This window comes from Hyperoodon ampullatus (genome assembly GCF_949752795.1).
Source record: "Hyperoodon ampullatus genome assembly, chromosome: 9".
NCBI lineage: Eukaryota > Metazoa > Chordata > Mammalia > Artiodactyla > Ziphiidae > Hyperoodon > Hyperoodon ampullatus.
Window position 1 is genome coordinate 9335406 of NC_136922.1, and position 19584 is coordinate 9354989.

The 19584-nt window shown below is 36.3% G+C and overlaps 1 protein-coding gene across 3 annotated transcripts in view; it reads left to right on the forward strand.

Moving 5' to 3' along the window:
* Window positions 1–19584, forward strand: part of MAGI2 (membrane associated guanylate kinase, WW and PDZ domain containing 2) — a gene marked incomplete at both ends in the record, with an annotated part of 1325315 nt that overhangs the window by 370350 nt on the left and 935381 nt on the right. For all 3 annotated transcript variants that reach the window (XM_079710838.1, XM_079710839.1, XM_079710840.1), the window contains one exon: window positions 12570–12686. In XM_079710838.1, coding sequence (XP_079566964.1) covers window positions 12570–12686 — 117 coding nt within the window. The remainder of the gene's footprint in view (window positions 1–12569; window positions 12687–19584) is intronic.

Consider the following 19584-nt stretch of genomic DNA (forward strand, 5'->3'; position numbering starts at 1 on the left):
TCTACTCTTCATTGTGGTGCGCAGGCTTCTCATTGCGGTGGCTTCTCTTGTTGCGGAGCATGGGCTCTAGGCACGCAGGCTTCAATAGTTGTAGCATGTGGGCTCAGTAGTTGTGGCTTGCGGCCTCTAGAGCACAGCCTCAGTAGTTGCAGTGCATGGGCTTTGTTGCTCTGTGGCATGTGGGATCTTCCCCAACCAGGGATAAAACCTGTGTCCCCTGCATTGGCAGGCAGATTCTTAACCACTGTGCCACCAGGGAAGTCCTATTTATGTTTTCTTATACATACTTTTGAGAACAAAATTATCTCTGTTGGAGTATGAAGGTGATTATTTGAGAAAAGAAAGTAAAATTTCATTCAAATGAGATTTTTACACTACAGGGTTAATGATATAAAAACCACTTTCGGGGCTTCCCTGGTGGCGCAGTGGTTGAGAGTCTGCCTGCTGATGCAGGGGACACGGGTTCGTGCCCCGGTCTGGGAAGATCCCACATGCCGCGGAGCGGCTGGGCCCGTGAGCCATGGCCGCTGAGCCTGCGCGTCCGGAGCCTGTGCTCCGCAACGGGAGAGGCCACAACAGTGAGAGGCCCACGTACTGCAAAAAAAAAAAAAAAAAAAAAAACACTTTCATGAACTAGCAAAGAGCTCATAGTATCAGTGTAAAAAAGAAATATATAGGAATGGCAGAACCCTCTTTTATGACAGGGAACATTTCTGAACTTTTATTAAATCACACTGACTATTGGTGCATTCATGTATTTGAAATATCTATCATTATTGGGAAAATTGTTTGTCATCAATTGATTAGGAATGTAATTCAACTAATATTTATTGAATTCCAAGCAATTATAAGTCACTGTGCTAGGCTTTAAAGAATAAAAATTGTATTAGGCAGGAAAATGAAGTTTGTCATAAATGAAGATTAGCAAAATTTGTTCCTCCTATCCACCAATTTTCATAATATAATAGTAATGCTCTGTGATAAAGTTAGACATTGGGCAGCATAAAAATCTTTTTTATTTCTTGGGCCTGCCCACAGGAAGTAGTTAACCTTCAGCTCCCTTCAACACAATTACCACTTGAACACCGTCCCAAAATGTGAAACCATGCACCGTGTGTGTGTGTGTGTGTGTGTGTTTCTTATCCCTTTTCAGATTTATTCTTATTCTCCTCTCTGCTGTCATCCTTCCCCTAACTGAAGTAAAAATTCATTTCTAATGAAGTTTGTAACATCTAATTTTTTCTTGATTTCAAAATGTATTCCTAGGTAAATAGTCGCAAAACATGTTCATAAAATTTGTTAAGAACAAATAGTAATAGTTCAGTAAAAATGAAAGTTTACTTCAAAAAGATATTTTTAGTAGGCTTTCATTGGAGACAATTTTAAGGGATGAGCTGTGGTTGTTGAAGATGGCAACGTCTAAATACACTTTTATCAGTTCAAAAATCATATATAATTTTAGATGTAATTTTATATGTACTATGGACAGAAGGCAATTAAGAATGCCTTTGGTTAAATGTATATTTTTTCTTCTTTCCTGTTCTTGGCTCAGTCTTCCCTATATTTCTAGAGGTGATAACAGCCACAGAAATCTAAAAATGAATATTTAGGAAATTTTAATTTATTGCCTTCAGGTCTAGATAATTGAGTTTACTAGTCTATAGCACTATATCTGGCAAGTGTATAAATAGCCAGAGTTTTATAATTCAGTGAAAGTCCATTAGAATATAATTCACTTTCAGGGTCCTTGACTCCTTCCTGCTTGACTCATATACTCCCCTTCCAATCACTTGGGAGCATAGCACACTTAGCCACTTGGCAACAGGCATAGCTTTCTTTTCCAACTTCCAACGCATGAAGGTTTCCCTCCCCACTTCCCTTTCCACTGCAGTCTCACATATAGTGTGAGTTCAGTCTCTTAAACCTAATTTCTGCTTTTCATTTCTCTCCTGGGTCAGATCAGGGCCCTGCCTTTCAGAGATGGGAGTAGTTACAACCCAGAAACATAAGAATGATGAAGAGATCTTCCCTGGTCCTTTCTCCACCATCACTGTAATAGCCCCCAACGGCTATTTTCTTCCTCCTCATCGCCCACCCACTTCAACTCCTCTAACACACAGGCACCCATGTGTGCATGCACACACATATCCTGTTCCTTGAATGACATATCTGAAGTGACTTATGTGAACCTAGATTTCTTCTGAAATTTGAAGATACATTCCAGCTTTTGTAATACTCAGTTTTTCACTATTAACCCCTGCCCTTGTCTTTCCTACAAGGTCTATATGTTTTTATGTATTGGAGCCAGGGGTGGGGAATAGATAAAAGGGTTTAGGGCTTACACATTCTGTGGGGAAAGGCGTTTCAGATTTTTTTAATGCCAGGGAAATCTCAAAGTGATTTTTGTACTTGCTTCTAAATGGCAAAGAAATTTCAGCCCGTTTTATAGTGAAATCAGACCAAATGGCTGATGGCAGTATAAACTGAGACAGGCAGGACTTCAGAATAAACTAGGACTGAGGCCCTCCTAAGAAAAAGAGAGTTTGGGTTGAGGAGAGCTATAAGAAGATATATTAACAAGATGTTCATTGTCCCATAACCCTCTGTACAAGAGCATAAATAATTTATCTCCCAATTGTCTGCTACTCTTCTGCTCACTCCTAACCCATCCTTGCACTAAGGAATCTTTGACAGTAACAGCAAGAATTCCCACCAGGGTATTGGAGTTGGGAGTGTTCCATCTAACTCTCCTTGTGAAAGGAGTGTTTTGAGATTTTTTTTTTTTTTTTTTTTTTTTTTTTTGCGATACACGGGCCTCTCACTGTTGTGGCCTCTCCCGTTGTGGAGCACAGGCTCCGGACGTGCAGGCTTAGCGGCCATGGCTCACGGGCCCAGCCGTTCCACAGCATGTGGGATCTTCCCGGACCGGGGCACAAACCCATGTCCCCTGCATCGGCAGGTGGACGCCCAACCACTGCACCACCAGGGAAGCCCAGGTTTTGAGTTTTTAAGAACCTGTCAGCCTAAGTTGGAACTTCAGCCATTACTCCTCTGCTCCCACCTCCCAGGAAACATTGTTATACATTGCAATGTATGACAACATGTTTCTAGCATATTGTGAATAATATACCTCTGGTGCCTAATTAACTTAAAAGACTTATAGGTGGGCCAAAGATATAATATGCAACATTATTTCTATGGGGTAAACCAGTCTGCACTCCAAAATAAACTTTCAGAACACATTCTTCATTATTGGAAATTAGCCATGTAACAGTTCAAATCATGTGCCTAGAATTGTTTTAACTTCATTAGAAATGATCCGTCCAAAAAAAAAAAAAAGAAGTGATCCATCCTCACACAACCTATGGAAGATATATTAGTCTGTTCTTTGGAGTGACTTGAAAGGAATATGTTTAAATGTATTATCATAAAATGGGCTCACAAATAAAATTGTGGTTTATTTTTAAGTCAATTTGGGCAATGTGTTTATGTCATGGTACTTTTCAGCATAAAGACATTTGGAGTGGACCATCTATTGTACCAGGTCACCTGGGAGTTTTAAGTTGCAGCAGGTTAGAAAAAAATAAAATGAGAGGACTCACCTTGCTTTTAGTTCTTAAAACATGAAATAATGTCAAATATTTACAGATCTGATCCTGCTAATTCTCCATCAATTTTATTCATATTATCACCTATTTAAAAATATAATTTAAATTATATATATAATTTTTAGCTGACTTGGGGATAATAGCTTACTAATATAAAACAAAATAAGCTCAAATATTCATTTTTCAAATACTGTTCACGTGTTCACTTTTAGTTTTATAAATGAATATGTACCTCATATGAGCAGTTTAATTTGTGCTTTTTAAAATTAATGTGGGTAGGGCTTCCCTGGTGGTGTGGTGGTTAAGAATCTGCCTGCCAATGCAGGGGACACAGGTTTGAGCCCTGGTCCAGGAAGATACCACATGCCGTGGAGCAACTAAGCCCATGAACCAGAACTACTGAGCCTGAAAGCCACAACTACTGATCCTGCATGCCACAACTACTGAAGCCCGGGCACCTAGAGCCCATGCTCTGAAACAAAGAGAAGCCACTGCAATAAGAAGCCCTTGCACAGCAACAAAGAATAGCCCCCACTCACCACTACTAGAGAAAGCCTGTGCACAGGAACGAAGACCCAACACAGCCAAAAATAAAGTAAATAAAATAAATAAATTAAAAAAATAAAATTAATGTGGGTGAATTCTTTTTATTTTTTTAAATTATTTAATTATTTATTTAGTTTTGGCTGTGTTGGGTTTTCATTTCTGCGTGAGGGCCTTCTCTAGTTGTGGCAAACGGGGGCCACTCCATAGCGGTGTGCGGGCCTCTCACTATCGCAGCCTCTCGTTGAGGAGCACAGGCTCCAGACGCGCAGGCTCAGTAGTTGTGGCTGACAGGCCTAGGTGCTCCTCGGCATGTGGGATCGTCCCAGACCAGGGCTCGAACCTGTGTCCCCTGCATTGGCAGGCAGGTTCTCAACCACTGTGCCACCAGGGAAACCCCTGTGGGTGAGTTATTAAATTGGGTTTTCTAAGAACAAAAACAATTGTGATATTTTATTGCTGCATTTTTTTTTAAATTACATTTAAACTTTGGAATAAAGTTTAAAAGACAGTAAACTAAGACCGTAAAAAATAAAAAATTGCCTGCTAAATTATGTAGCTATTTTGGACAATAGTTTATTTTTTTGACCTTAGTAATTTTATGTAGAAACTTTAGAGCTTTGTGGTTTATTAACCTTCAGTGAGTTCAAACCCACTCATAACTATTGTAATAGATTGGGTTTTTTTTAACTTACAGTAGTATAATCTCTGGTTTAAAAAAATGAATTGAATTCAGGTCAGATTCACTTTTGGTCTTATATCTTTTTTTTAATTAGCTGAATCCTGCTTTTTATAATGAACATCTAATATTTAAGAGTTAGGTGAGTCAAAAGAATCAGTAGGAAATGCCCTATTCTTAATGCATATCTTAAGGCAAATGGATAGATCTTCCCCTTCTTCCGATTCCTTACACACTGCTTTGCTTGATTACTTTACTACTTTTTTGACAATGACAATGTATGAAATCAATTTCCTGTTGATGATGTTAGCTTCCTAGACAATTCAGATGATAAAAAAAAAAACAATATCAAAGGGAGATTATCCATGGCTGTATTTTTTTTTTTTTTTTTTTTTTTTTTTTTTTTTTTGCGGTATGCAGGCCTCTCACTGTTGTGGCCTCTCCCGTTGCGGAGCACAGGCTCCGGACGCGCAGGCTCAGCGGCCATGGCTCACGGCATGTGGGATCTTCCCAGACCGGGCCACGAACCTGTGTCCCCTGCATCGGCAGACGGACTCTCAACCACTACGCCAGCAGGGAAGCCCTGTTTTTCTTTTTTTAATTGAAGTATACTTGATGTACCATATTATATAAGTTACAGGTATATAATATAGTGATTCAAAATTTTTAAATGTTATACTCCATTTATAGTTATTATAAAATATTGGCTATATTCCCCATGTGGTACAATATATCCTTGTAGTTTATTTTATATCTAGTAGTTTGTACCACTTAATCCCATACCCCTGTATTGCCCCTCCCCACTGGTAACCATTAGTTTGTTCTCTATATCTTTGAGTCTGCTTTTTTTGTTATAATCACTAGTTTCTTGTATTTTTTAGATTCCACATATAAGTGACATCATACAGTATTTGTTTTTCTCTGCCTTACTTATTTCACTTAGCAAAATGCCCTCCAATTCCATCCATGTTGCTGCAAATGGCAAAATTTCATTTTTTTAATGGCTGAGTAGTATTACATTTTATACATACATTTTATACATATATAATGTAGGTACACACACACACACACCCCATATCTTCTTTATCCATTCGTCTGCTGGTGGATACTTAGGTTACTTCCATATCTTGGCAATTGTAAATAATCTGCTGTGAACATTGGGGTTCAGATAGCTTTTTAAATTAGTGTTTTCCATGCCTTTATTTCCTATGGGCTATAACTAACTTGTGATCTGTAATTATAACTAACGATAAAATAATTTGGTTGTCTGATTACCAAAAAAACTCCAAACTGTAAGAAATTTTTAGTAAATAGTTTATATGGAAATAGAGAATTTAGATCTAGCAGAGACCTTATTTGGTTCTACAAATATTGTTATGGTTGAATGTTTTTGTCCCCTACAAAGGTCACATGTTGAAATCCTAACTCCCCCATTGTGAAAGTCTTAGGAAGTTGGGCCTTTGGGAAGTAGTTAGGTCATAAGGGTGGAACTCTCATGAATGGGATATGTACCCTTATAAGAAGAAACGCTAGAGAGATGATTTCTCTCTCAGCCGTAGGGGATACAAGGAGAAGATGGCCACCTGCAGACCAGGAAGAGTACCCTCATCAGGCACCCAATCTACCAGCTGTTTGATCGTGGACTTCTCAGGTCTCTGAACTGTGAGAAATAGATATTTGTTGTTTAAGGCACCCAGTCTAATGGTATTCTGTTATAGCAACACAAACAGAACCACCTTTTACAGGTAAGAAAAATGAGACCCAGAAAAGATTAAATGATTTTTGCAAGACCACTCAATGAATGTGTTGGAGTGGTAATTAAAACAGAGTTTTTGAGCTTCCCTGGTGGCGCAGTGGTTAAGAGTCCACCTGCCAATGCAGGGGACTCGGGTTCGTGCCCCGGTCCGGGAGGATCCCACATGCCATGGAGTGGCTGGGCCCGTGAGCCATGGCCGCTGAGCCTGCACGTCAGGAGCCTGTAAAAAAAAAAAAAAAGAAAGAAAAAAACTCAGTTTCCAAATCTGTAATCTAGCATTCTCTCCACTATAGCATTTGTGATTTATTTATTCAGCAAACATTCCAGGGCCGCTTATATTAAGAAGGCACTGCTTTAGAGATTGAAGTGAGGAGAGGGAAGAAGATATAAAATGATTAGGAAATTCCCTGTCCTGGGGAGCTTACAGTTTAATACATAACTTAAAGTAGATCCACTAGTTACTATATGGCCTGTTAGAATGTACAGGTATTTAAGAAAGGTAACCAGGACATGGAAGTTCAGAGAAGGGAGAAGACTTCTGGCCAAAAGATCACAAGGAAGGCCAAGGGGAGGATAATTTTAAGTTGAAGGATGGATATGAATTCCACTGGTAGTATCAAAGGGAGGGCTTTCTTATCTGTGATGTTTTTTAGTTGAAAACAACAAAGGGGAAGTTGAAGAAATTGGCTAGAAAAACACGGAAAGGGGCAATTCTGTATGTCCAGGAAGCAAAAGTGATGGGTAGATTTTTCAGGGTGCTACTTTCAGGATGCATGCACATCCTTGGGTAACTCCACTTATAAAGACAACTCCTGGAAAAGAAACTTTAATTGGATAAGAGAGAACAGGGAAAACTGACTAAACGTCTGACTACATTTATATAGAATGAGAGAGATACAGTGACTTGAAAAGGGAAATCAGGGTACTGTTACCAAAAGAAGGTGTCATAAGATAAAGCATAAATATGGGTGAAAAAAATAAAGCACAAACAAACAAACAAAAATCAAATGCCCACCTCAGAACTTTATGGAGTGCAATGGAAAAAAAAAAAATGAGGTATAGAGAAGGAAGAATAAGTAGGGTCAGTAGAATGTTAGAATAGCTTCATTTGGCTAAAGCACAGGATGAATAAATTACATCAGAATGAACCAGGCTTTGGCTTGCTGCTCACCTCCATCTTCATTTTCATACACACCCAGCACCATACCAATCAGTGAATTACTCTCCCCAGTTTACAAGTTTTTAAGGTGCATATTGATATGAGAAACAGTTGACTCAAGAGATAGGAAAATTTGAGCCAATGGTTATGCCCACAAATGGGGGATGGGACTACTCTCGCCAGCTATTAGCAATCAGACTCTTGGCACAAACAATATAGAGCCTGGTGTATTTCTCCCTCAACCTTAGGAAGATTGTCTGGCTTTGGCTACATGACTAGAACAAACAATTTTTCTTAAGGAATATGCCAAGGAGATTCTGTCCATCTGAATCAAGCTGTAACTTCTTCCTTTGCTTCCTCTTTCTGGGCATTCAAGCAGGGGAGGGAACAAAGCAGTTCTACTGGGAGCATTTCTGAAAAGTACAGAAACTATAGAGATGCACACCATTTTTAAGTGGTAACATTTAGAGTTTTCTCCTCAAATAATCTATTGGATTTGCTCCCTGATTCTTCTCCCACTCCCCACCCCATCTTTGCTCTGAGCCCAGTGCCAAATAATTTGTGTGAGCTTCACTTTCTTCATTTGCAAATGAAGAGTTTGGATTAAGTTCTCTCCTAAGCATTCTTCTTAGGTTATACTTTGATATCAGATTGAAAAGCTTGTTTGGGGTCATGTTGAGAAAATAGTTGACTACTTTGGACTAAGAAGTATGGTCTACAGACTGTAGATTATGAAAATTATGTACATGTTATTTAGAAGCAGAATCATAGGCTTTATATTTTTTCCAGATCTCTTTTTGGCAAATGTGTAATTTGAGAAGGTATTATATATTTTAATCTATTTTATTTTGTAAAATAAAGAAAATAATTTTTTTCACAGTTTAGTAAAATAACTCAATAATTTTTAAAATATAATAGTAAGCAAGAACCACTGAATTTTTTTGAAGGGTACAATGGCTAAGGCATGCAATGCAATGATGAACTTGGTAGTGCTATGCTTGACAGAATGATTGATGTAGATATTCTCTAAGCTACCAAATCTAGATGTTACTAACAAATGACAAAGCAGAAACTCTACAAACAATAATGATAAAACCAAAAATTATAACTATGGCAAATAAGATAGAAGATTAAATTTTTTATTTTAATTATATCTAACATTTACTGGACACTCAGTATGTGGCATTCTTTATTTTTTAGCTTGCTTTAAGATGTTAACTTATATACTTGAAATCAGGTAGTCTTAAGACCCAGGCTCTATTTTTCAGCTCAGCCATTGCCCACTAGCTATTGCTTAATCCTTCTTCAAGTGAAATTTCTAATTAAGGAAAAATATGCCTTTAAAAGTATGTATTTATATATACATAAAATATGTATACATATGTATGCAAAACATTTCTATACATATAATATGTTGATTGGGGTCATGTATAGTTGCAAACAGAAACCATAATAGTTTTAGAAAATGAGTATTTCCTTTTTCTCTTATAACAAGATATCCTAAGGTATGTAGTTGCCAATATTATTTTAACTGCTCAGTGAAGCCATCCAGAACCCAGTCTGTTTCTAACTTTACTACAATATCCTTAGCATGTTGGATTTTTCCCTTGTCCACCTCCTTTTGTGATCAGAATATCAAGTCTCCTAGAGAGCAAAGGGGCCATGGAAGTCCCAAAGAGGGATACCCAGTCTAGCCAAGATTGACTGGATGAGAAGGGTCTTGATATCAGATATAAACTCTAGTTCAATGAATAAGAAAACCCTCCTTCTGTGTTAGGTCTCAATGGCCAGGACATAGCTGCTGGAAGCTGCAAGGGCAGCTAGGGAGGTAGGGAAATAGATTGTATGACAGTTTCAGACAACCGTGATCCATGTCCTGGGTCTGAGAATGTTTGGGCCTGAAACTAAATCAAGGTTCTAAATAAAAAAAATAGAGGAAAGAATATTGGAGAGGCAACCAGCAGAATTTTCCATAATAAGGTAGTGGGTAAATAAAATTGCCTTACATGAAAAATGGTACAATAAATTGTGAAGGATGATAAAGTATTTGTGAAATATGAGGCCAAGAAAGACCTTCTGAAACAAATGTGGCAATTCATTTCAGTTAACGAAAGAAAGTTTATATTAATTCTCAGAAGCTTCAGCAGGTTTTTCCATGGCAAATAAGATATATCCAGTCATTGAATGAATAGACAGTCATTTTTTGTTGTTGTTGTTTTCTTAGGTAAATAAACTTTTGAGAGGGCTAATGTGGTATTTTTGTAGTAGATGAAATGGTTTAAATTGATAATGTATTTTCAGGGGCAAGAATCATCTTGAACTACAAAATGTGGGCTTATCCATGTTATATTAGGTGAGTGATTCTAGCTTACTTTAGTGGACAGACTACATCTGTTGTTCTATAGTTAGCATTTTCTTGGGCTGCCAGAAAACATCTCATCCCTTGGCATGTCCCACATATTAGATAGAAAGAAAAAGAGAAGAGAGGTGGAGTACAGGTGATGAAGGATCTGTAGACTCAGAAATCGGCAGAAACGACAGCTGAGAACAGTCAGGAATGGTGATTGCTCTGCAGCTGTATTGAATTAGCAAGGGTAGGCATGTGTTCTGACTGGGAAAGACCAAGGGAGGAAAACAAAACTTCAGAATTTCAGGATTTCTAATTTTTAACTAATTCAGTGTGATGTCAGTAAGTCTAAGACCCATGGAAATACAGGGCATTTGGAGATGTAAACAACAGGTAATTGTTGGTATATGTGATGGTGGTTTCAAGTGACTTTCATTTCTGAGTGTTCCACTTCTTTGAAAAAATGATTTTGAATTTGGAAAATAACATGTGCAAGCTCCTATCATTTGTTTTCCGCTATCATATTATATTGGATGGAAAAGTAAATTGATACTGTAGACTAAAATATATGAGAAACTTTGGAGAGTAAGAATTTTGATAGTTCAGTTAAAAATACTATACTCAGCCATAAAAAGAAACAAAATTGAGCTATTTGTAATGAGGTGGATAGACCTAGAGTCTGTCATACAGAGTGAAGTAAGTCAGAAAGAGAAAGACAAATATCATATGCTAACACATATATATGGAATTAAAAAAAAAATGTCATGAAGAACCTAGGGGCAGGACAGGAATAAAGATACAGACCTACTAGAGAATGGGCTTGAGGACACAGGGAGTGAGAAGGGTAAGCTGGGACGAAGTGAGAGAGTGGCATTGACATATACACACTAACAAATGTAAAATAGATAGCTAGTGGGAAGCAGCCGCATAGCACAGGGAGATCACCTCGGTGCTTTGTGACCACCTAGAGGGGTGTGATAGGGAGGGTGGGAAGGAGGGAGATGCAAGAGGGAAGAGATATGGGAACATATGTATATGTATAACTGATTCACTTTGTTATAAAGTAGAAGCTAACACACCACTGTAAAGCAATTATACTCCAATAAAGATGTTAAAAAAAAAAACACAGATTATATGTAAAAACAAAAACCAAAACGACAACAACAAAAAAAACTGTTTTTGTTTTGTTCATTCTTGGAGAATTCTTATTAAAATTCTAGATTTAAGGAAAAAAATACTATTTTATATGGTATCTTGCTCAGGCTGTGCCAGCAGATTAGAGGCAACTGAAACAATGAATATGGGAACTTCAGACATGTAGCAATATATAGTTTTCAAATATATTTACTATTTGTGTAAAAGGTGTTTGTGTTGCATATATGCACGCCCACATAAGGCTATTTTATGTGGTCATTGTGGTGCAAATAAATTGATAATGAATTATAATTTTGAGATTCAAAAGGATTTGAAGAGAATATGATTTTTGTAACTATTACAGACATCCTATTTCCTCTATCTTTAATTCTTTGTCTTGGCTCAATTACCCTAATATGTTTGAAAAGATCAGCGTTTTAGAAATTCTTATTTATATTTTTATAAGTATTTTGATTTATAATTCATTCCTCCAAGTATAAGAATATGAAGGGCCTTAGATAAATCTTCATAATTTAATATAATTACCTTTAAATATGAAAATAATCTTTGATACATTCACAGTATTGATTTTCTTACCTGTAGCCCAGTTTTTTTCATTAGATTATAATGAGAAATGTACTCAAAATTATTATTTCTATAATAATAATAAAATTAAAAAATACCTAGTCTTTCAAACATTGTCTGTAGTTAAAAACATCTGCACATATATTATATGGCAGATACATTATTTTGATTCATTTTATTAAGGTAGTAAGGCATTAATATTTGTAATTCTTTTTCTTTTAACTTTTTTATCACCCTACTTATCTAAATCCAGAGTAACTTTAAATAACTGAAAAACCTTTTCAAACCTTTAAGATATACTAAGTGAAATAAGCCAGTCACAAAGGGCAAGTATTATACAATTCCACTTGTATAAGATACCTAGAATGGTCAAATTAAAAGACAGAAAGACTGGGAGAAAGGGAGAGTGGGAAGTAAAAAAAAAAAAAAGTCTTTTTAGCCATGCAATGAGATACACTATGGCATTTTAGTATGACTTCAGTTCAAGAGTACCATGTGTCCTTTGCCGTAATAAAGACTTCATTCTAAATGAAAAACAAAGAGTGCATGTAAAACACTGAGCACTGACTGGGTGGACAATTATTATCTTAGTGAATGTTATCTTTTATTATTATGGGCAGTAAATGTTTCAGAAGGTCAAAAGAGCAATGTGAAATAATGCATGTTTTAAATGGCTTCATGAGTATGTTTATGACAGATCAAATTACATACTTAAAATATTTTCCAACATCCTTTATTAAGAAACTGTATTATTCTAGGAGGAATTGTTGATAAGGATCTTCGTCACTACCTCAACTTACGATTTCAGAAGGGTTCTGTGGACCACGAACTTCAGCAAATCATTCGTGACAACCTCTACCTCCGCACGGTGCCATGTGAGTAACAGGCAATTTTTTTTTCCTATGGTAACAGATAAATGTTCACTGTGTATTCACTGTTTAATTTAAAAGAAAAGTTCAATTGCACTGATTTTTTAAATGGTGGACTTTTGGAATAGACAATTTATTTGAGATATGGAAGTTTTAATGCAAAAGCTTGTGACTGCAGTTGTGTGGTTTATGATGATGTCATAGCCAGAAGAGACATGATTTTCAAACTATAAAACCTAACTTCTCAAGTTAGTATGGAGAAATATTAATTCTAGTCCAGGGTGTTGGTGATTTCAGAATGAATCATAATTGGGGTAGAACTCCACACAGGGAGACAAGATAATGCAATTTCAATTCATTAGCTGAAGCAGCTATTTCATAGATGGAATCTACACAGTAACTCCCAATCTCATCACTGGTTTGCAGCAGGGGATTCTTACAAGTGGAAAGGAAATTATGTATTGGAAAGTAAAGTTACATGTTCTGTAACTCTGAGAAAGTGATAACGTTGAGTGTTGGGCACAAATTTCTTAATATACAACGTTTAAAAATTCACAACAACCCCTGATTATGAGCAGGTGCTACTTCAAAAGGGAGGAATTGGTAAAATGATAAAATTCACAAATCAACTTTTTAGTACCTGCTTCAGCTCATTTGAGAATCTTCTATTTACTTTAGGACAATTCAAGGACGTTTCAAGCCAGATCCTAGATCCTAGGTAGATCAAAATCAATTTCCTTCAAGGTAGATTCCATGACCTCCAGAAACTTTCCAATCTCTCTGGAAACTCTGATCTGTGAGTGTGTTCCTTTTGTTTTAGTTTTGTTCTAAACTTTAATAAACTCAAAGATGTGGGCAGTGGAAGGTTGATATTAAAGAAAGAAAAACTTGGCTGAGATAAATGAAACAAATAAACCATGTATATATATACATATACATACATATATATATATATGTATGTGTGTGTGTGTATATATGTATGTATGTATATGTGTGTGTGTGTATATATATATAGTTTCTGGGATTGAACTACCAGAACTATGTGAAAGGTATGGATTAAGGATGACTATACCGAAATACTGAAAACACACAAAGAAGTGAAATGGATAATTCAGCATCCAACCCTTTTCACCTACACACATCTTAGGAGGGGTGGCCCTTCCCACTGTTAGCACTAAATGTTCATCAAAACAAAAATGCCAGGGCACCACTATCAGGCATTCCTAGATGAGAATGCTTATTGATTGACATCTTGTCAGTCCAAATGCTACCTCTGTGAGTGTGTGTTAGTTAAGTGAATAGACTTTTGGACTCTGAACAGTACGGAGGTTCCTTAAAAAACTAAAAATAAAACTACCATATGACCAAGCAATCCCACTACTGGGCATATACCCTGAGAAAACCATACTTCAAAAAGAGTCATATACCACAATGTTCATTTCAGCTCTATTTACAATAGCCAGGATATGGAAGCAACCTAAGTGTCCACCGACAGATGAATGGATAAAGAAGATGTGGCACATATATACAATGGAATATTACTCAGTCATAAAAAGAAACGAAATTGAGTTATTTGTAGTGAAGTGGATAGACGTAGAGGCTGTGATACAGAGTGAAGTAAGTCAGAAAGAGAAAAGCAAATACCGTATGCTAACACATATATATGGAATCTAAAAATAAAAATGGTTCTGATGAACCTAGGGGCAGGACAGGAATAAAGACACAGATGTAGAGAATGGACTTGAGGACACAGGGAGAGGGAAGGGTAAGCTGGGACGAAGTCAGAGAGTAGCATTGACATATATACACTACCAAATGTAAAATAGATAGCTAGTGGGAAGCAGCTGCATAGCACAGGGAGATCAGCTCCGTCCTTTGTGACCACCTAGAGGGGTGGGATAAGGAGGGTGGGAGGGAGATGCAAGAGGGAGGGGATATGGGGATACACGTATGCATATAGCTGATTCACTTCGTTATACAGCAGAAACTAACACAACACTGTAAAGCAATTATACTCCAATAAAGATGTTGAAAAAAAAACAACAACAACTAGAAGTTGAGAAAGTGCATTCTTAAGCTTGTAAGTTTGACATTAGAGTGATGGGCAGAGGTAGATGGATTAAAGTAAGTGACTGAACTATTTATAAGGAAACGGGTGGACGCATTTTCAAAACTGTGATGTTGTCAGTGCAGTTGTGTGAATTTATCTTTTGTGACATGAAAGAATGGAGATCTGAAATACTGAATAAAGAATCCAGGTACTTTATTACGTTTAAAAGCTGAGGGAAATAGATAAGAGGCTGACATTCAAGAATACCTGTAATAAAAATATAAAAAAATAAAAAAAGAATACCTGTAGTCCTTGCTAAGGTGATGACGTAAATAAGAAGTCTTTATTAAATATGAAGATAATAGGAGTAAATTTTGCATTAGTTAATTAACTTCTTAAATAAGTCATCTCTCTTCAGAGTTCCAAAGAAATACTATGATGGAAAAATACATATAAAAGTAAAATAACTAGGCTTATATGAGTAAACATAAAGAGGTTCGTGATGTGATTTTGGTATAAGATCATAAATTCAATTAGAAATCCTTGAATAGCTCCTATAAAGGAGATGATTAGAAACTTAATGAATATGAATATTATGATCAAGTATTCTTTGAATTTGTAGCCAGCACTCCTAATAGCCAATTCCAATAATACCATTCACTAACAATGCTCTTAACTTGGCATAAAAGTGAAAAAAACATCTAAGATAGATGTGATTCTAATTTATATTATCTGTAATCACTTTTTAACTGACGAACTGGACCTGGACAATCTGGCAACTTCACTCAGTGTATCTTTTAATGAAATGTTCAGACGTTTTCAAAGAGTGTGCAGCAAAGATATGTCAGTAAATGTGAAAAATCCTGCTATTGTTTAGAAATTTACATGTGTATCCAGTATATCTATTGGCTTTGAGTATGGAGTGATATTTGTTATATATTCTTTGGGTCAAATAATTCTCATTGGTTTTCAGTACCCAGTACCATAATAGGAAAATGTATTATTGAAGAGCTTGTCTCTGCCTTTATATATGCATTCATTAATATGTATACCTCTTGTTTAACTTACTAACAGGAATAGGTCATGGAAACAAAATTGTTGTTAACTTGTAACTATGTTTGGGTGGTTTAACTTTTTTAGTAAGGTGAGACCCAACGGAGTAATTCTGCTTACTGCCACCACATTATTCCACCACCACCAACTACTACTAAAAAGAAAGCAGCTGGATTTCCTTGGTTCCTAGTGAGTAAGAGGGAGTTCTGGGATGAGGGCTGCAGAGACTCCATTCCCTCACACACACACACAGTACTCATCCAAATCTTATTGTGAACAACTTAGCTCCGATAACTCCCTCTGAAGGAAATCTGGGCCTGGCTGCTGGCTGATTTCTGAGCTAAGCACAGGAGGGAGGTGGTCAGTCCAAATCTCTACTGGGCCTTAACTGCATATAATGTAAAATCCCATCAGTGTGTTCCCTGCCCCATAAACAAGGGGTGCCTACACTTAGCCTTTGCATTTTGTCTTCCAAGAACCTTATCTCAGAACATAATTCTTCAAAAACATATTTTTTTAAGTTGTGTCTCTTAGCATGGAAGGCAGGACTTGGTCACAGAGATAGGGCTGTTGGGCTTATAGTGAGCATGAGTGGGTATACACACACACACACACACACACAAAGAGGCCCTCATGAGATCAGTTCATCATTCTTTCAAACTGACTTATGTAGAAAAGATCCTTAGGAAGTGATTCTATATTTTCAATTGTTTTATTGGGAAATATTTTAAATTTATTTGAAGCCAAAAGAAATACCAGTGTGTATAGCCAAGTAAAAGACAAAAATCAATAAAGCTAAAGGCCTAAATTCTTCTATAAAAAGCAAATAAAATGAAAAACATAGATTTAAGATATGAAAGAAATTACTTTTATGGAAGAGTTGATTGAGGTGTAACTCACAATGATGTTTCTACATATTTAAGCACTTTAGGTTAGTATAACTAAACCATGTTAAAAAGAAGCATTCTCAAGAATAAAATTGTAAGGCTTCTAAAGTATTTTTTTATATTCTCTGTTATACTAGATTATCTCTCATGGAAAAGCAAATAGAAACAGACTTAAAATGTTATAGGGACTGTTTTCTTTTAAAAAGAGAAGTTACCAATCCACTGAAAGTTACAGCCATGCAGAGTCAACATCCCTTTGACCTAATTATATAATCCCATGTAAGACTATGGTCAGAGAGAACTATTGGAGAGAAGCTGGTGACCACATATCTATTATAAAGTCTGGAATTAGGGCAGAGCTTTCTAGTATATACTGCATGGGGAAAAATAATTTTAATACTTAAGCAAAAATCAGTACTTTTAAAGCTTGCCAAAATATGCTTATTATTCAACAAGGCAATAGTTTTGGTGGGCATGAATGAATCTAATTACTCATAATTTTCATCATGAAGGTTTTAAGCATATGGTAAGAAGTGAGAGTGGAATCAATCTGTGGAATACCAAAAAACTAAAATCATCTTCTAACAATGAAATGAAATTCTCTGAGTTGAAGGTGATCAAGAACATGATTAAGTACCCAGAATATGTTTAAGCAACATAGGCCTCTGTGCTGGGATGGTAGGTTGAACTGTAGGTAGACATGCAGACATAGGGCTAGAGATATAAGATCCAACTGTATTTTAAAACAATATATTGCAACAGCTGTATATTACACTTCTGTTTCACCTTTAACTTTATTGCATCAAACAAGAATCATCAATTTAGAGGCTCTTTTTTGGAGTTGCTTTTAGAGTATGAATTTTGTTCTTTCACAATTATTTCAGAATCAAGTTCCAGATTGTTGTTCTTTGAAAATGACTTGGATTTTTAAAAAAATCCTAATTATATTTTGTGCTAAGTGTTGAGAATAAGGGTTATTAGAGAATAAATATGGTTATTAACACTGTGAGCCAAAGAAGAAGGAAATCTATACACAAATGAAACTAAATTTCTTGAGAGATTTATAAACTGTCCCCTGGGAAGGTAGGCCAAAAGAAAAAATTCAAAAGCTTCTGAGCACTATCAAATATTAGAAAAGGTTTTAGTCATTCATATGTATGCCCGCCTGGTATATTTATTAGAAATGTGTTGTTGGTTTATAGAAAGCTGTATTAGCTTTACCCTCTCCCTCTTATCTCTGAGAATAGTAAGATCTAGTTTCATGTGAAAATACCGTAGATGTTTTTCTTTTTTCATTGAACAAAACAAATGCATCTTTCCTGGTCACATAGTAACATTCATTGGTTTGGTTGAATACATTATAGGAGAGAAATGGCTTCAAAATATTTCTTAAAATGGAAAGTCAAGGAACATTAGAAGGAACGGTATTGATTTATCCATTTGACACCACAGAGCACTAGCTTTAGAATAAAAGAACATATCTGGCACAAAAAAAAAGCAATAAACACCAGCAGTGAACAATATTACTGATCTTCTAAACCACATAAAATTCCCTTTGCCCTGACTTGATCAGCTTTTTTTGTGGTTGTGACCCAATCTTTCTTCTTGGTTTTTTCCCTTTTGGTTTGTATCTCTTTTTCCTCTTCATAAGAGGAAGGCTCTCCATAGGAAATCTGGGTTTGTGGACCACAGCCAAGAGTATGTATATTCCTGAGCTTCATTGGTTCCAGTCGCTGCCCAAGGAAGAATTGGAGATGGGTGTGTGAAGCCATTTTTCCACCTTCAGAAGAGCCAGTCATCACTTTAAATGGAAAATAGCTCACCTTCCAGGGAGCCCAGAATCTGCTCCCTGCAGACTTAAAGGTTGTAGCCTAGTTGGATATAATTTGGTCAACACACCTATTATATGCCTCTTCACTTTTTGAATAGAAAGAATTAGGACTCTAGCAGGTTCACACCTACCCAGGTTTCCAAAGTCAGCTGATGAGTACATAGGCTGTTGGATAATTGTAGTAGCTGAAGGAAAACTATAGGCAGTGGAGACTAGCGTTATTACAGGACTTTAAGGCTGTAGATTTGTAGTAGAGCACTGAGTCTTAATCCAAATACACCTGACCAAAAGAACAATGAAAAAATGAATACTAATTGTGGTTACTGATATCCTTATGTTTAGTGTACTAGTCAGTTATTTGCACATTGCAGTTTAGCCTTGTTAGAGCATAATAACTAGAAATAACCCTTTACTTTACCTATGGCAACATGACAACATGGCACTTGGAAAGAGCATTCACCTAAGAATTGAAAACCATTGGTTCTGGACTGACTATGCCACTAACTAACTCTAGAACTTTGGCATAGGCTTTACCTTTGGGACTAGGGAGAGAGAGGTAAGGGAATAAAGTGAATTCTAATGGTTCTTTCTGATCTAAAATGCCATCATTTTCAAATTCCACTGGCTTCCTGTTCTTTATTTTATCATAATTCAAATCAGGTCATCAAATTGGCTTAAAATATTCTGGGTATGTAATGCCCTCAATATTGAGCAGGTGTAAACAGCTTATGGAAACTGAAGATATATCAAATACAGCAGACACTTCAGGGAAGAATAAAGAGCTGGGTTTAAATTAAGTGCAGTTCTGGATAAAACAAGCCATGCATGGAATTTCAGATTTTTCTATGAATGTCAAGTTAAGGATGCCATCATAACTCTGATGTTCCTTGAAATCTGACTTCACTATTCATGAAACTCTGAAATATGATCCAGTCCTAGTAAGTGGATAGGAAAATAAACATAATGAGAAATACAAAGCTTTTAAAATCACTTTCCTCCTTTGGAATGTGTAATGAGTTAAGATGTGACATAAAGGCTTCTGAAGCATTAGGTGTGTTGTCATGAAAATGTGATTATAATCTT